Source organism: Drosophila albomicans, chromosome 3, assembly GCF_009650485.2.
Source record: "Drosophila albomicans strain 15112-1751.03 chromosome 3, ASM965048v2, whole genome shotgun sequence".
Lineage (NCBI taxonomy): Eukaryota > Metazoa > Arthropoda > Insecta > Diptera > Drosophilidae > Drosophila > Drosophila albomicans.
In genome coordinates, this window is record NC_047629.2 from 35,849,078 (window position 1) to 35,864,651 (window position 15,574).

The following is a 15,574-nucleotide window of genomic DNA, read 5'->3' on the forward strand; positions in this document are numbered from 1 at the left end:
ATTGAAGTTCAATTAGAGAAAGTATGTTATCAGTTAACAAGAGAACATGCTCTGCTCTTAACATAATTGGATTCTGTTAAAGGAAGTTTAATATTTTAGCTAGCTTTGCATTCTATTAAAGTGAAGTGAAATTAAGCGTATCTACTAGTCGAACAATTCCATCGTCGCTGCTTGTTTTATCTTTAGGCAATGCCGTCTAATACATGGCACTGAAATCCGCTCGTATTGTCAGATATTTCCATCACCGAGTGGAACAAATCTCATATGCTCGGAGCCAACAATTCACGAACATGTAGGCTGCATGCAAACAAGAGTGCATTTAAGCAGGTTGTATCAGGTTCGGCAATGGCTGCCACATGACGCATTGTGTCGCATAATGAGCCTCAACCCAGTCAGATAGATAGATATGCACAGATACGCCGACATGGATACAGATGCAAATATGCATTGAAATTCAGCGCACATTTCGCATGCAAGCATCATTCATTTGAATTTCTATTTGCAGCGTATTTGTTCTGTTGGTGACAACTTTCACACAGAGTTCAAGAGTGTGGCAAAAGTATTATTTTTGTATCAAATCTCAGATAAATCAAGTCATATCTGCTGCACTTTTAAGTTAAGCCTTGACATTCCTATTTAATTTATTTTCCATTTATTGATATTTTCTTTTAAGTGTAAGAACTCTTGAAATATTGAGTAATTAAAATCAAAATGTCAATCCTTGGAATGTTTTGTTTTCTATGTGTTTGCTTTCAAATTAAATCAAAATTATGTTTTAGTATAAAGAATGAACAGAATTGAACAGATTTTCCCGGCCAAAAGGTGCTGTTATTGCCTTAATCTTCGAACTGGTTGCGTCTTTATAGCGCTGTATGGAATACTATGCTCTGGCCTAAATATCGATTTCATAATATCAATAATAAATGGTAATAAATATAACTTTTCTTAATATACTACATTCCCCTTTTTAAATATGTATCTTTTGCAGATTCTCCTGTTGCCGAAACTAAGTATGTTTTCACAGGTAATATATAAATTTTCAATTCTTGAAACTATTCAAAATTAATATTATTTATTTAGGCGAGCTTACGGGAGCTTGTCAACTTGCCGCTGAGTTTCTATTGCTGTTTTCCTCAATTATATTATTGATATCCACCATGGTTGTAAGTAGAAACATTTTAGATTTAAAAATAATTTTATTCTTGTAAATATTTTTCAGAAATTTTCGTTCTTCGTCATTGTCTACTTAATCATAATTGTGACGCAAATTCTATATGTATTAGTTTATAGCATAATTTCCTGCGCCATGAAAATCAACATTCTGGCAAATTATAGCAAAAATGTCTGCATTGCATATTGGCTATGGATAATTTTTTATTGTTGTAAGTTAGTCTAACTAATAACTGAATTCAAAAATTTAAATATTTTTGCAATTTTAGTGACTTCACTTTATTTCATTTATATTGCCATCTCATATTATAAATCAAAGCAAACAGCGGATATTAATAATGATGAACCTGCGCCACGAAACTGAAGTAATGGAAATTAAATTTTCTTGTCAATTTGTGTAGTGTAAAGTTCTCAATTACGTTAAAAATAAGAGGAACTATAAATGTAAATAGTTTAAATATTTGTATGCTGTTGGCATTTAAATAAAAAGCCCCATCGGAATCGTTTCAATTGATAACATCAATTGAAATACTTGTGCCACTTGACACGTATAATATTTTATGGGTGGGAAATTCACCGACTGTTGAATAGTCAGAGAGTTCAATTACAGACATATTCTACCCATTATGCTGGGCCAAATGGTTTGTTTATCTCGGTGCGCCCATATTTACAGCGCCCAATCAATTTACAACTTTTCAGTCAATCACAAACCAAACCCAGTGAAAAAATTATGAACGCAATCAGGCCGAGCCAATTGTGGGCCCAATGCCAATGCCAGTTGTTCAGTTTTTAGAGCAACTGCTGTAGAGGGGTCATCTCTCTGGCGCCAGCAGACGAGGCTTCACTAACGCTGGGGCTCCCCAGCAGCATCAGCAGCAACAGCAACAGCTGAATAAACAGCCATAACAGCAACAACAACAATGAGAGCGATGATGACGATGACGATGGCGATGACGATGCCGATGATGGGGGCATCAACAGAGTGACAAGGGGGCGGCAATGTGGGTGGGAAGCATCGCACAAAGCACTGAATACCGTTTCATCGACACTTTTTCATTGAATTCAATTAAAAGGCGAAATTGAAAATTGAAATTCAATTAAGATGCTATAAATACGCTGGGTGTGAGTTCGATGTGTGTGTAGGGAAAGCAAGAGAGAGAAAGCGATGGAGGGGAAAGTGTAAAAGCATTCCTGGATACAACAAGCACCATCAACGAATGATGATAGATGAGCTGATGAGTTGCTGGCGTCCATACGGACGGATATCTATGTGTGGCCAACCATATTTTTTTCTGTCCTTAGGGATTCCTCTTCTCTTTTTTGTCGCACTGGTTTTTAATGGCTCATCAACACTTTAGTTAAACAATTTGATGTTTCGAGTGCGAGTATTGATGGCAAATAAATTGACACTGCAATCAATCATGAAAGCTAGCATATGGAGTGCTCGTGCACTAATTAAGATAGAACATTAATTCTCACACCAACTGGGACACTGTGCAAATGGGACATAAATGAGAGACTAATAGGCAAGTGAGACATTTTTAATGAGGATTCGAACAGCTCTCACTGAGAGCCTCTCAGTGACTGGAGTGAATTTAATTTTAACTTATGGCAGAGCATAGATTTTATTCAGTCGTTATTTTAAAGCATATTACTGCCGGACATGCTGGCGCACTCGATATCTCTTTTGCCGTCTATTAAGCAAGGATAATCTACTTTTTTTCAATTGATTGCGCACATAATTTGTAAAACCACCAAAGGCAGCAACCGAGCAGCTGCCTTCAATTAAAACAATAAAGAAAGTAACGACGAAGCCAGCCAAATGGCCAACCCAAAGTGCAAGTGTGGTGGCAAGAAACTCAACTTTGTTGAACTTTTCCACTACTACAACACAGCCGCAAAGTTAAGCGGGCAAGTTTACGGCCAAGTTGCCCTGCCCCAAAGAAGAACAACAACTTCAACTTCAACTTTGCCGGTCTTGCAAACAGCATATCTTTGCGGTGGCTCAAGGTTAAGTAGCAATTGTTAAACAATGCACTCGCAAAGATATAAATTGCTTAATTTAAATTTAAATTAAATTATGCCTCAATAATGATGACGATAGATCAACGTACTTATCTCGCAAGCATGGCAAATTAATCGACACATATTTCTCTTTCTTTTCTGTCCGAATAACATACATATTACACTTGGCATTTTATTATGTTTGCAAATTTCTTTACTTGTCTTCCACATGGCGTATACATAATTTATGTACTACTCTCACACGCTCACACACACACACACAAGCTGAGATACAGAATGACTACATGTTTTATTGCTTGCTCAGCTGTTGATATGCAATTTAAGCAATTTGCTGTTAATAGCAGCACGAATCCTATGCGGATACGCGGCGTATGCGCAACGTCTCTCCTTTATGCCTGAGTGGCTGTTGTTCTTGTTATTATTGTTGTTTCTGTGCTGCCAGCTTAAATATTAACTTTTTGCATTATTCTCAATTTAAGCAATTTATATTATAGCCTCATTAGCATCATGTGTGTGAGCGTGGGCGTGTGAGGGGAGGGCACCATGTGGCACAGCTTTGAGTTCTCTCATCAAGATGCTAATGGAATTAAAATGAAAATTGAGTCAACAATATTAACACACTGCTTGGGCGGGCGACAGCAACAGGGGCAATGACTGTGAAATTTGGTTATCAACACATTGACACGGCTCTGGATGCTCCTACTAATACGATAGATATTGCTGTGCATGAATCTGATGGCATTATGTAGATAAGCTCCATGACAATGGCAAACTTTAGCATCTACTCATCAATTATCTGGGTATTTTCCTTCAAACTCCTATCAAAATTATGTGCTACAATTTATACACGACATTTTTTCCGGCAAAAACTTGCTGCGGCTGTCAGAGTCTAAGAACTGGTTGCTTTATAATTGGCATGTTTAGTATAATGTTCTCTGTCTTGTCTTTGACAGCTTTTAATTCTAAGTGGGTAAAAAAGAAAGATTATTCTCAACATATAGAACATTTGAGTGCATCCATAATTATGAATGTACTGGCAGGTATCATTTTAATAATCTCTACTACCGTGGTAAGTAGCTTTCTATTTGTCTCTACTTAAACAAGCTGAACTTATTGTATTTCAGAAAAAGGCATTTCCGATACTTATCTACATTGCTGTTGTTGTGTTGAGACTCTTCTATTCATTGACTTTTAATATAGCTTTACCCGCTATGAAGATCAAATTAATATCAAGTATAAACATATATTTTTGTGTTTCATATTGGCTCTGGTTCGCAATTTCTGTCTGTAAGTTCAAATTTATTTTTATGTTACTAATAAGAGTTGTAATAAACGTTTTTTTAGGCCTTTCATTATATTTCATTTACATTGCCATTTCCTATTATTTGGAAAAGAAACAACAACGCTCACAACTACAAATTGCCAAATCCAAAGACACAACAGTTTCCACAAAGAAGTAAAAGAAACAAAGACAATGGATAAATCGATGGTAACTTCAATTTTCACCTATCCATTATCTGTGTAGCTTTATTCAAACTTTGTCAAAAAATGCTTGCTTAAAACTCGAAAGATGTTTCTGACGAAAAATTGCTTTTGCTCAGAACGGTTTGCTTTATCATTGGCATATTTAGCATTGCATTCTCTGCCTGCTCCAGATGAAATTGTATGGCAACGTTAAATGATGAAAGTGTATTGGGTAATTCATTCATTCTGATTGAAGCTCAACTTTAAATTGGCCTCCATTATTTTAGTTAACGGTAAGTATCACATTTTTTGACAGCCTTGAGCACAATTTAATTTAATTTACTTTCAGAAACAGTCTTATCTTGTGCTCTTCTATATAGTTCTTGGCTTCTTCTTTGAGAGTTTTCTATTTATTTTTTGACAAAGTATTTTCCATTAACTACATTAAATTAATGCGAACATAAATATATATAAAATCAAATATAACCAATTTTCGTTTTGTTTTAAATATGGTACTCATTACTAAATTGTAATATATTTGAAGACAAAAGGAACACTCCATTATTGGGTACTAACAAATTTTGAATAATATTAAAATTGTCGACAAATTACTACATTTACATAAACTATATAAGAAAACAAAATTGATTTTCCTAGATGGTTTTGTTTTGCAGCAATTAACTATTGATAGTCGACTTTAAAGGTGTTTAAAGCAGTAATTTTTCATTTTTACATTTTTATATACCTGCACTTTTTCTTTCAAAATTCCAAATTCAAAAATAATGTTAAAACTCAACTTTAAAAAATTTTTGGCTAAAAAGTGCTGCTATTGTCAAACACTTAGAAATGGTTGCACTCTCATTGGGGTTTTTCATCTTGTACTTTCTATCTGTATCATATTGGAACAAAATCACATACATTGGCCAGAATTGCTCTATGCAATTATGTGTATATCAGAATCGCTCATGATTTGCGCCTCAGTCATATTACTCGTCTCTACAGTGATGGTCAGTACAGGACTACTTACATTACAAATAACGCAGAAAATTACAAATTTATTTAATTTCAGCATAACCCATTTTTCATACTAATTTTCGTTGGCGTCACTGCGCTGAGACTTTTGTTTTTAATTACTTATAATATCGTTTGTTTCACAGTCGAAAAGTATAACTGTAATTATGGTATTTCCAGTTTTAATATCTATCTTTATTGGCTGATATTCACAATTTCCTCTTGTAAGTTGCATTATTTTAAAAAGAATTTTTAAAAATAGTTCCATAAAACAATACAATTGTAGGTCTTTCTATATACTTCATATACATTGCACTTTCTTACTATGTGGAAAAAAAAGAACAAAATAGGATTAGTTCCAGGTATTAACACAAGTGTATTCTTGAGTAAGACATTTGTATGGAACTCTCAGAAAATTGTATTTAATAAATAAACAGAGTTGTGTTTTGTTTGTTTTGTTTTTAATTCCTTAAATACATAAAATATTAAGAATTTTTGTTGTCCTATTCCAAAGAAGATAATGTAAAAATAAATAATGTAAAATACATTTAAGTATCATTAAACGAAGAGATTCCTTGAGCCTTGAGCAGACCCTTTCACAGACACAGACACAAAACAAATGCCTTGTTATTTTGGGTTCATCTTTTTAGGCCGCAAAATGTTAATCAATAAACATACTTTCGGGCATTTGTTTATTTTTCATAATACCCAATTGACCGTTGCCTTGTTCAGACAGAAATTAATAGACTTGTCGCATTGTTGAGCATTTAATGGAATGATGCTCCACTTGTAATTGCCCGACGGCGTTCCTTCCTTTTTACTCAAACCTAAATATTTGCCGCTTATTTCATCAATTAAACTTGCCTAATAAACCCGAAAACTTTTGTTTGGTATTTCAACATTTTTACCATTCACATATAAATTTTTTTGAAAATAATTGAAGCAATTAACAAGATGCCAGCGGCTTTCCATGTACTTTCTGACTTATTCAACAACTTTCTTGCGGTTTAACGAGCCCCTCGAAAAGTGTCATGAACATCATCATACAGCCTGACACCCACACATACACACAGACATACACACAAATGATGCGCTAAGAAGGTCGTGTTTATTTTTTGGGTCGCCTATTTAAATCAATAAACTCAGCCTTCGGGCTGTGTCGCCTGTTCATTCATAAAACTTTTTGCTTTCGCCCTCACGCTTCAATCAATATTTAAGATATCGACAACAGGTTGCCGAAAGAGCTGCGAAATAAAGTATTTTTCATTCTATTCGTATTTAACTTCTGTCACAACTTTTCCAATAAATTGTCAAACATTTTTCGGAGTAATTTCAAAATAAATAGTTGCAGGCGAAATCAAAGTAAAAGTCATAAGCAGCGCTTTTTAATTATGTTGAGCATTAATTGAACTTTTTCGAGGCAGACATCGTAGGCCGATCAAAACGAAAAACTAACATTATAATTATGTATTTCTCAACTCGAGCAAATTTAATTAATATAAGAAGGGCGGTCAAAGGAACTGCGCAGAATACGCGGCATTTAAACGGGGCGTGGGTTTTGATGTTATCGTGACAAGCCCAAATTAAGTAGCATTGGGGTTACATCAGCCTCAAAGCTGACGGCTGGTGGTTTCGCTAACCAGCGACCAGTCAAGGACAAAGGCCATCTAGCTGATGGAATAACAAACTCGCCGATGGGGTTGACACGATAGCCAAGAAAGTGATGGGAATTTCACGGCTGTGTAGCGATATACATATTATATCTGACTTCCCTTGGTATTAAAAAATAAATTACGTAAACAACAAATGTCATCAAAAAGTTTAAGAAATAAAAGTATAATATCCTTAATTCCGTATTCCTCTGCTTAATTTATAGACACTCTTTCAAGCTGTGATTACAGAGTATATAAATGCAAAAACAGCTTTAAAATATTACAAAAATTAAGAACAATTCGTGTATAACTTTCTTTGAAATAAAAAAATGAATTATGTAAGCAACAAATGTCATCATGCAACAACTGCAATAAATGATTTCTTAGTTTAGTATTCAGTAGAATTTAACGACACTTTCTAGCTGTGATTACAGAATATATAAATGGAACACTTTTCAAGGTAGCAGTTAGAAAATATTGTGAAAATTGAAAGAGAATGTATTATGACTTTCCTTGGAATTAAAAAACAAATTATGTAAACAACAAATCCCATCAAACAGTTTAAGAACGAACAGCTGAAATTCCTAATCTTCCTAATTTTTAGACACTCTTTCAACTCTGTTTAAGTATATAAAAGTAAAACTTATTTAAGGTAACAGCCAGGAAATACCGCTAAAAGTTATAAAGAATCTTTCACGACTTTCTACCTTTCTTTACAATTAAAAAATAAATTCTTATAACAGCAAATGTTATCAAACATTTTAAAAAAAGACTGTAATAAATAATTTTCTTAGTTCAGTATTCGGCGGAATTTAACGACACTTTCAAGCTGCGATTACATGGTATGCAAAAGCAGAACTTACTTAAGGGAGCAGCTCGGAAATATTGCAAAAATTGAGAAGGAATCCTTTATGAAACTAATTTGATTTGAAGCAGCCACTGTCACTGGCTCTTTCTTTCTCTACTTATTTTGGTTGCCAAGGAGGATTAGACTTTGGAGTCATCAGAGTGTGAAGGAAAGTAGCTTTTCACACTTACCCGTTGTACCATTCTCCTGGTCACTCAACTCGGCCAGGGATGTGGACAATGCCATTGTAGTAGTTGCCATGATCGTCGTCGCTTCTGTCGTCGTTGTCTTCATAGGTTGCATTGCATTTCCACCGCCAGAGTCGCTGCCTCGAGTTACAATAATGGACGCGTTCGTGCCATTTTCCGTTTTCACAATTTTCGCATTGTGGCTTACCATGGCAAAGAAAATAGCCAGAAAACCCGCAAAGGAAAACTCACAGCCGCCAGCTGCGCGCTACGATTGCCTGCCCAATGCAGGCAAAACGCGTTCCGCTTTCCACTTGTTGCCGGCACCTAAAAGGAAATTGAACGAGATTGAAAGAGAAAGCATGAAAATGGGTTTCCTTCCGGTTAAATGACATGCAATTAACTGCGCAAATAGGTGCCAATCCAAATTTGCTTAAGCGACAGTTTAGCAGTCGTGCTAAATATTTAACAAAAATCTCAATTTTTATAATCAATACAGTTTTGATTTCTTATTCTACAAACAAGGACTAAAAACGAATATTGATGTATCCTATTTTACGTAAAAGAATAGATATTTTATTTTAAAAACATATTTTATTTGAAGATTAAGTGCATCGAAAAAACGATAAGCATACTTAAATTTGTTTTCAAGCTAAACTGAAAACATATATTGATGATTTATATGTGTTTCCCTAAGCTTTCATAAAAGCTTATTACTTACAGACAAAGATGTCTGATTTCTATTGAAATGCTAGATTATTCATTTCATTATTTTCAGAACCACAAGAAAAGATGATTTCATTATTTATTATTATTATATATTGAAGATTTATATGGATTTCCCCAAGCGTATATGAAAGCTTATTATAAAGCTTACAAAATATTTATTCTTTAAATTGTACATCAAAAAATGTGAAACTTATTTAAATATATTTACAACTTAAAGACAAAATTGCCCATTTCTATTGAAATGCTAGTTTATTTATTTCACTCCAAATTCTTTTCATGTCAAGCAAGAACAAAGTGTTTTAGTTGTGGATTGAATTGTATACTCGATATTCGTCAAGTGCTAACAATTTCCTAAAGAAAAGCCAGCAAGTTGTCCTATCTATTTTGTACATTCGAGGACAAAGACAACGAAGACAGCGAAAACTCTAAAAAAGTTTCAGTTGTCAGTTTGCAACGTCAGTTAGTTTAGGTTCACCAAAAATAAAGACATACAAACATATAAATAAATAAGTATATATAATATATGTATGTACGCTGTGAGCCACACTCTCAACAATCTCCTTTGCCTCAATTAGAAAAGTTTCCGTTGAGCACAGTTGAGCTCATACAACGTTGGCAGGAGATAGAGCAAACGAGGGCGGCAGAGGGGAAGTACAAAGGACATTTCTATAGGTGAGACCTACAGAATGCTGTCAAAGGATATGCGACAAATTTCTGTAACTGTAGATAGCTTGAGCTTGGAAATCTTACGCATTCTCAAGCTCTTTTATGTGACACAAAACATTACAAAGACTGCAAAAGAATGTTGGACATTTTTTTAAATTAAAATTCTACTTGCTCGACAAAAAAAAAAAACGAAAAACAGTCACAAGGATTTGCTGACTTCTCCAAAAAATTAAAACGAACACCTCTTTAGTAGGGTTTCACTTGTTCGCTTGTTCGCTAACAAAGCGATTTGAATGTGCTTTTTTGGCAAAAAGACACCGCATTGTGTTTCAATTAATCTAGTTAATGAAAGAAGCCAGCGAAGTTTTATGTTCTTATTTCAATGTAACTTTGTTTTGCTGTTAAATTAAAACTCAGCACTTCTAAATGCTTTGACTGTATACAAAATGAATACTGATTAAAATAAATAAAAGCGCTTGCTGCCTGCAAGTATCATAAATGATTGATGGAATTAAAACGATATTAATAATAAATGCAGCCATAAATGCATTAAGCAGCCAATTAATAATTTAGTATTTATGCATCGAAATGTGCTGATTGTTTCTACTCGACTGTGGCGTGCTTAATAACAACAAAACTTATTCATTGGCCTCAAACTGTTTAGCACACCGACACGATTGTGTGCAATGCGGCGTATGCGCAATTTCAGTGCAATTCATAAAAACGCCAGTGCAACAAGTTATGTGCATGTTAAACAAATCGCAACAAATGTCGAAGATTTTATGCACATTAAATGCTTTTCGATATTTAAAGATTTCAGCTGGTTTATTTTAATTAATTTAATGTATTTCGCATATAATCCGACACCTTTGGCTTTAAGCGTATTTGGTTGTATTAAATAAATTGAATAGGCGTCTTTTGATGTTATTCATGCTGCAAGTAGAGCATATCATAATTTCAAAGCAGTTTTAATGGAATTTTCACTTGGGTTTTTGTTTTGTTTTGTGTGTCTATTGCGTTGCTTTTCGCTCGCCAACCACTTGTAGATTTTCGCATTTTTAAGCAGCAAACGAGCAAAAAGGCGGCCACGCGTTTGACCCGCACACAATACAACAAAAACAACAGCAGCAGCAGCAACAAGAATAACAACAACAGCAGCAGCAGCAGCAACTACTTGGAAAACTACTCATAAATAAATAAACTCGCAGCCAGGCATTGTTCTGCTATCTCTATCTGCCTATCTGTTGTGCTCTCTTTTGTTTCGCCTGGCTTTGCTCGTTGGCGCGTGTAGTTTTGTTATTTATACCTATGCATATACATACATACTCGTATATATACAAGTACAAATTTTTTTGTTGGCGTTGTTTACACCACCAAATCGCCGGCAGCAGCCGCGTTGCATTTTACCCAGTTTACTCAGGCCATTGCAGCAGCAAAAGCACCTGCAGCGAGAGATGAAAACAAACGACTTTAATGGCTTGCCAATGGCAGCAGGCAGGCGGCGGCGACGGCAACAATTTGCAGCAAGCCAACTGATTAATATTTCAACTGCCATAAACTACAATTGATGTTTAACTCTTCAACTTTTTGCCGTTAAGCAATTTAAATGCCATATAAGCATTCCAAGTATTATTTCATTATTATTTTTTCATTTATTTCAATTCCCAGTGCTTCAACTACTTATCATGTGCATTTGCCCAGAACTTGAACTTTAATATTCGTCGGTCACATTGATGACGCCAACAGCGTCGGCGCCGGCGATTCGTTGCGTATACGTAATCTTTAATTCACATTACGTATACGCGCGGCTCGTATGTTTTGATGACAATGTGCTGATAGGGTTAAATGAACAACAACACATAAAAATAGAGAAGAGCTGAGTGGAGCAGAGCAGAGCAAACTAAAGCGAAACGTTAGTCAATTATCATTAATTTGCATCTCGGTTATTATCGAAATCATCATTAGGCGCTGGCGCTGGAAATGGACAACGAAATGACGCTTGTTAAATGGCTAGTCATAAATTGAGCACAGTTAGTGCAATTCTAAAAATTTCACCACATGTGTGTATACGCATATATGTATAACAAGTAAGAAAGGTACAGGCGAGCGTGCTCGACTGTGAAATACCATTTGCCCATGCGGTATTGTTCTTCAAACATACCAAATTAATAAACTGCAAGATACTAAACATATACCGACGATTATATTTGGCTTACCGATATACTATTACATTAAAAGTATACAATACAAAATACAAAATATATCAGAGCAATCAAGTAGACAGTTATAATTGTGCTCGACTGTCAAAAATACTCCTTACTCATGCGGTAGTATTCTTAATCTATACTAAATTAATATACTATAATAAAACTGTTGCATTTGGTAGGTCGACATATATATTTACATTAAAAATATACCATAGAGTACAAAATATACCAGATCAATAAAATACACTGTAGTTATGATTGAATACTTTATAGCATCAAAGATGACTCCTTTTGCCTGCTATATACTTTTGCTGAAGGTACAAAATTATAATACCCTTCAACCCTATGGATAGCGGGTATAAAAACGAAGCGAACACACACACTTCAACTAACTGTGCTCCCGTTAGAGTCATCAAGAAGTTGCGCACGCCGAAATTGATCAATTTGGGAAAATGTAAAGTCGTCTGTTTGCCTGCCACACTCATTTGTCACACATGCTTTCCACATTACATATCTGTATATCTTGTTTAACTTTTTTGTTCGTTTCCTTTTGCTTCGCATGCCGTTTCCTTCAATAAACATTTTATACAATCCATACGAAACATACATACGTATATTTGCTTTAATAACCTTGCATTCTTTTAGCGCTGCGCGTCGCTTTTCCAAGTGTTTGTTGTTTGAAATTGATTAAAGCAGACCCCAGCCAACGACCCGAGGCATGTTCCCTAAACACTCGTACACACACATGATTGAGTGTGCCAGTATGTCAGTGTGTCTTAGCGCAAGAGTGTGAATGTGTGAGTGGGAGAGAGAGTGGGAGAGAGTGAGTGTAAGCATGAGTGTGTGTACTTGCACTGTATCTTTGACTTTGATCGCTCATGATTAATGATTACGCCCGTGTTATTGCCTCTGCCACTGTGCACAGTGTAAGATATTACAGTTTTTATCGCTCCCGGGGGTTTCCTGCATTCGCAAAGCTGTCATATTTCAATTGAAGCACACACGCAAATGGCTCAAACATTCGCTTCTCTCTGTGCTGCTGATGTTGCTTTAACGCGAGCCAGTTGACAGGTCAAACCGATATCTGTTTTGTGTAAATTTCATTTACGACAGGAAATGATCTGCTTGTTAGTAGCAACAGGTGTGCCAGAAGCATATTTGTTTAAGATTTTGTGAATAATATTCACATTAATTGTTGTCTGCTATTAACATTGCTTATCTCTTTACACTCAACACAAATTGCTCAACATTTCTATTTAATTTTCCCGCCTCCGCTGTTAACAACATTTGCTTATCTCTCTTAAAACTTAACATAAATTACATTTCCTAAGATATAATCTCTCAACAGCATATTTATCTGTATGAAATGTAAATACTTGCGTATTTAACTTGGCCTTAATGCCTGCGGCAAATACTTATTGTCATGAGTCTAAGCCCAAGTGCTCTGGCAACTTAATTAAAATGGTCAATTGTGTCCTATGTGTTGAAGAACTTCAAGAAGTTTAGTTGCCAATGGATACATATCAGTGCTGTTGGCTGTTGGACTTACGACAGTTGCAGAAAGTTTTCGAAAAAGCAAAACAAGCGCAAAATTTAAGTAACATACCATTGAAGATGCCGACGCCGATGCCGACAAAAGTCAGCACAAAAAACTTCAGATTGGGCTACACACAAACTAACTTTATTAATTGACAGCCCAATAACTTTGCGGCCTTAAAAGCATATCATGCACTCTTGATGCAATTTGATTGAGTGCAATGCACGAATACATGAATACATGAGTTTACAAGCGAAAGTTGCCAGTTTCGAGTGTTTACCAAAATACAAAAAATACAAAAAAACGTTGCGTATACGCCGCGTGTGCCAAAACAGTCGGCAATGGGTGAATGGTTGGGCTAATTTTTTGTGTTTCAAAGCCAAAATCACTACAAAATGTGGACATGGGCGTAAATGGTTGTGGGCTTGTTTGGATTTAGTTTTTGTGGTTGCCATTTTTTTGCAGCTTTTCTATTTTTCATTTTTTTCCTGCTCTTTTTTTTTTGGTGGCTTACAGCTCCGTGCCCATGAATGCTGATTCATTAGGAAAACTCAGGCAAACAGTGAGCCACACACGTCCGCAGGAAGAGAGAGAGAGGGTAAGCTATTTAAATGCGCATTAGTGTAAGCGCCTTTTAGTATGGGAATGGGCCATAGCCATGTTGGATTGCGGATTGTGGTTGTGCGGTTTGGCCTTCGTTGCAGTATGCCACCACAGCACGTAGATTCCTCGAGCATAACCAGAGAACCAGAGACGGGATTTTGGGCGCGTATGTGAGTAAGAGAAATTAACGCCGAGAAGCGTGACTTTCACATTGCTTTAATTTGTTTTGCTGCTTAATGCACTTAGTTGAAACACAATTCAATCAAATGGCTTTTCTTAATGATATCCATAGCCAGAAATCATTAATGTGACGGACAGCTAAATAAAGCAATTGTTTAGTATTACGCTGCTTAAGCCATCTGTCTTTTGCCTACAATATATTATATATATTTTTCTATTTCTATTTCTATTTTGCCACTGGCTTTGTTGGCTTATCCCTTGTTAAGGTCATCCATTTCCGGTTACGACCTTGACTCCTGACAGAGCTACAGCTGCATTCCGTAAAATTGTAAAATTGTATACTCGCATTTATGGCGCTGAGCAAAATGTTTTCAAACATGTGCTAAGCGATTTTATTAGCTGCCCGCCCCCGACCATAAAACGGTCCGACATCAAAAGTCTAAAAATATATATTCGGCCCAATAAAAACCAAAGTCGAGCAAACGGCCAAAACGGCACCTCGAGGTAATTAACAAAAGAAATAAACATAATCACAAGTAAAGTAGCAAAAGAAGAAATCCCTCAAAACAATTTGCAAGAATTGTTATAATTTTCCAGAGCATTTGATGAAAATGCCTTTTCGTTTCCAACACGTAATTAAATATCTTGTGTGCGTCTTTTGTGCAATGCAACCAAAACCTGCTTTGCCATAAAATGAATTTTCTCGACCATTTGGTCGTCGTCAACCAGTCGACGAAGTCGACAAACAGTGGACACACCAAAGACTTGTGCAAATTCGTAAGATTTGCCAACGTCGATGATGATGATGGTGATGATGATGGTGATGTTGACAATCATCTTGTTGTCGATGGCGATGTCACCGCAGTTGCTTGCAGTTTGGCAATTTTTTTATTTTGGGTGCCTGCAGCAATTTTTGAATTATGGTCACAAATATTATGAGCAAATAAATCAATTCTGCAAAACTGTGATAAATGCTGTAAGCTATTTTTGACAGTTTAACGCGCTGCAAGTGTGAAAAAGTGCTAAAACAAATCTCTGGCGATTGACAACAGCAGCAGTCCAATAAATAGAGCAAAAACCGAAAGGAAAAATAACGCACAGTTGGCTGATCTGTTGAGATTAATTAGCATAACATAAGATATTTTTGTGGAAGCTTCTAATTTGCACAGTCTCAACAATCAGCTACCCTGTTTTCACAATATTTATTATTCCCAAAATCGATAGTCGTAAAAAGTTTGCGCTGATAACTCACGTCTAGTTAGCAGTCGAGTCATTTCTCGTTAAAAACAGCTCAC

The 15,574-nt window shown here is 35.6% G+C and overlaps 2 protein-coding genes and 1 long non-coding RNA gene across 4 annotated transcripts in view; 2 read left to right on the plus strand and 1 right to left on the minus strand.

Annotated features, from left to right (window-relative positions):
- The window catches only part of LOC117568014 (adenylate cyclase type 2), a 41,889-nt gene that overhangs the window by 20,392 nt on the left and 5,923 nt on the right, over positions 1–15,574 (minus strand). For both annotated transcript variants that reach the window (XM_034248339.2, XM_052005610.1), the window contains exon 2: positions 8,361–8,684. In XM_034248339.2, the coding sequence (XP_034104230.1) occupies positions 8,361–8,568 (208 nt within the window). In that variant the 5' untranslated portion in view covers positions 8,569–8,684. The remainder of the gene's footprint in view (positions 1–8,360; positions 8,685–15,574) is intronic.
- Positions 702–1,715, plus strand: LOC117568016 (uncharacterized). The gene is made up of 5 exons (XM_052005618.1): positions 702–926; positions 989–1,024; positions 1,081–1,163; positions 1,220–1,382; positions 1,440–1,715. Exons 1-5 carry the CDS (start codon positions 788–790, stop codon positions 1,532–1,534), a joined length of 516 nt encoding a protein of 171 aa, XP_051861578.1. The 5' UTR covers positions 702–787; the 3' UTR covers positions 1,535–1,715.
- Positions 5,394–6,118, plus strand: LOC117568017 (uncharacterized). Its single transcript, XR_004572113.2, has 3 exons — positions 5,394–5,666; positions 5,729–5,894; positions 5,957–6,118. It is a non-coding gene; the product is annotated as an uncharacterized LOC117568017 (long non-coding RNA).

Excerpts from the sequence above, each read along its gene's own strand:
- LOC117568016 (XM_052005618.1), top strand. The coding sequence starts at position 788 with ATGAACAGAATTGAACAGATTTTCCCGGCCAAAAGGTGCTGTTATTGC. Across the intron at positions 1,025-1,080 it reads AACTAAGTATGTTTTCACAG|GCGAGCTTACGGGAGCTTGT; the intron begins GTAATATATAAA and ends TTATTTATTTAG. Across the intron at positions 1,383-1,439 it reads ATGGATAATTTTTTATTGTT|TGACTTCACTTTATTTCATT; the intron begins GTAAGTTAGTCT and ends TTGCAATTTTAG.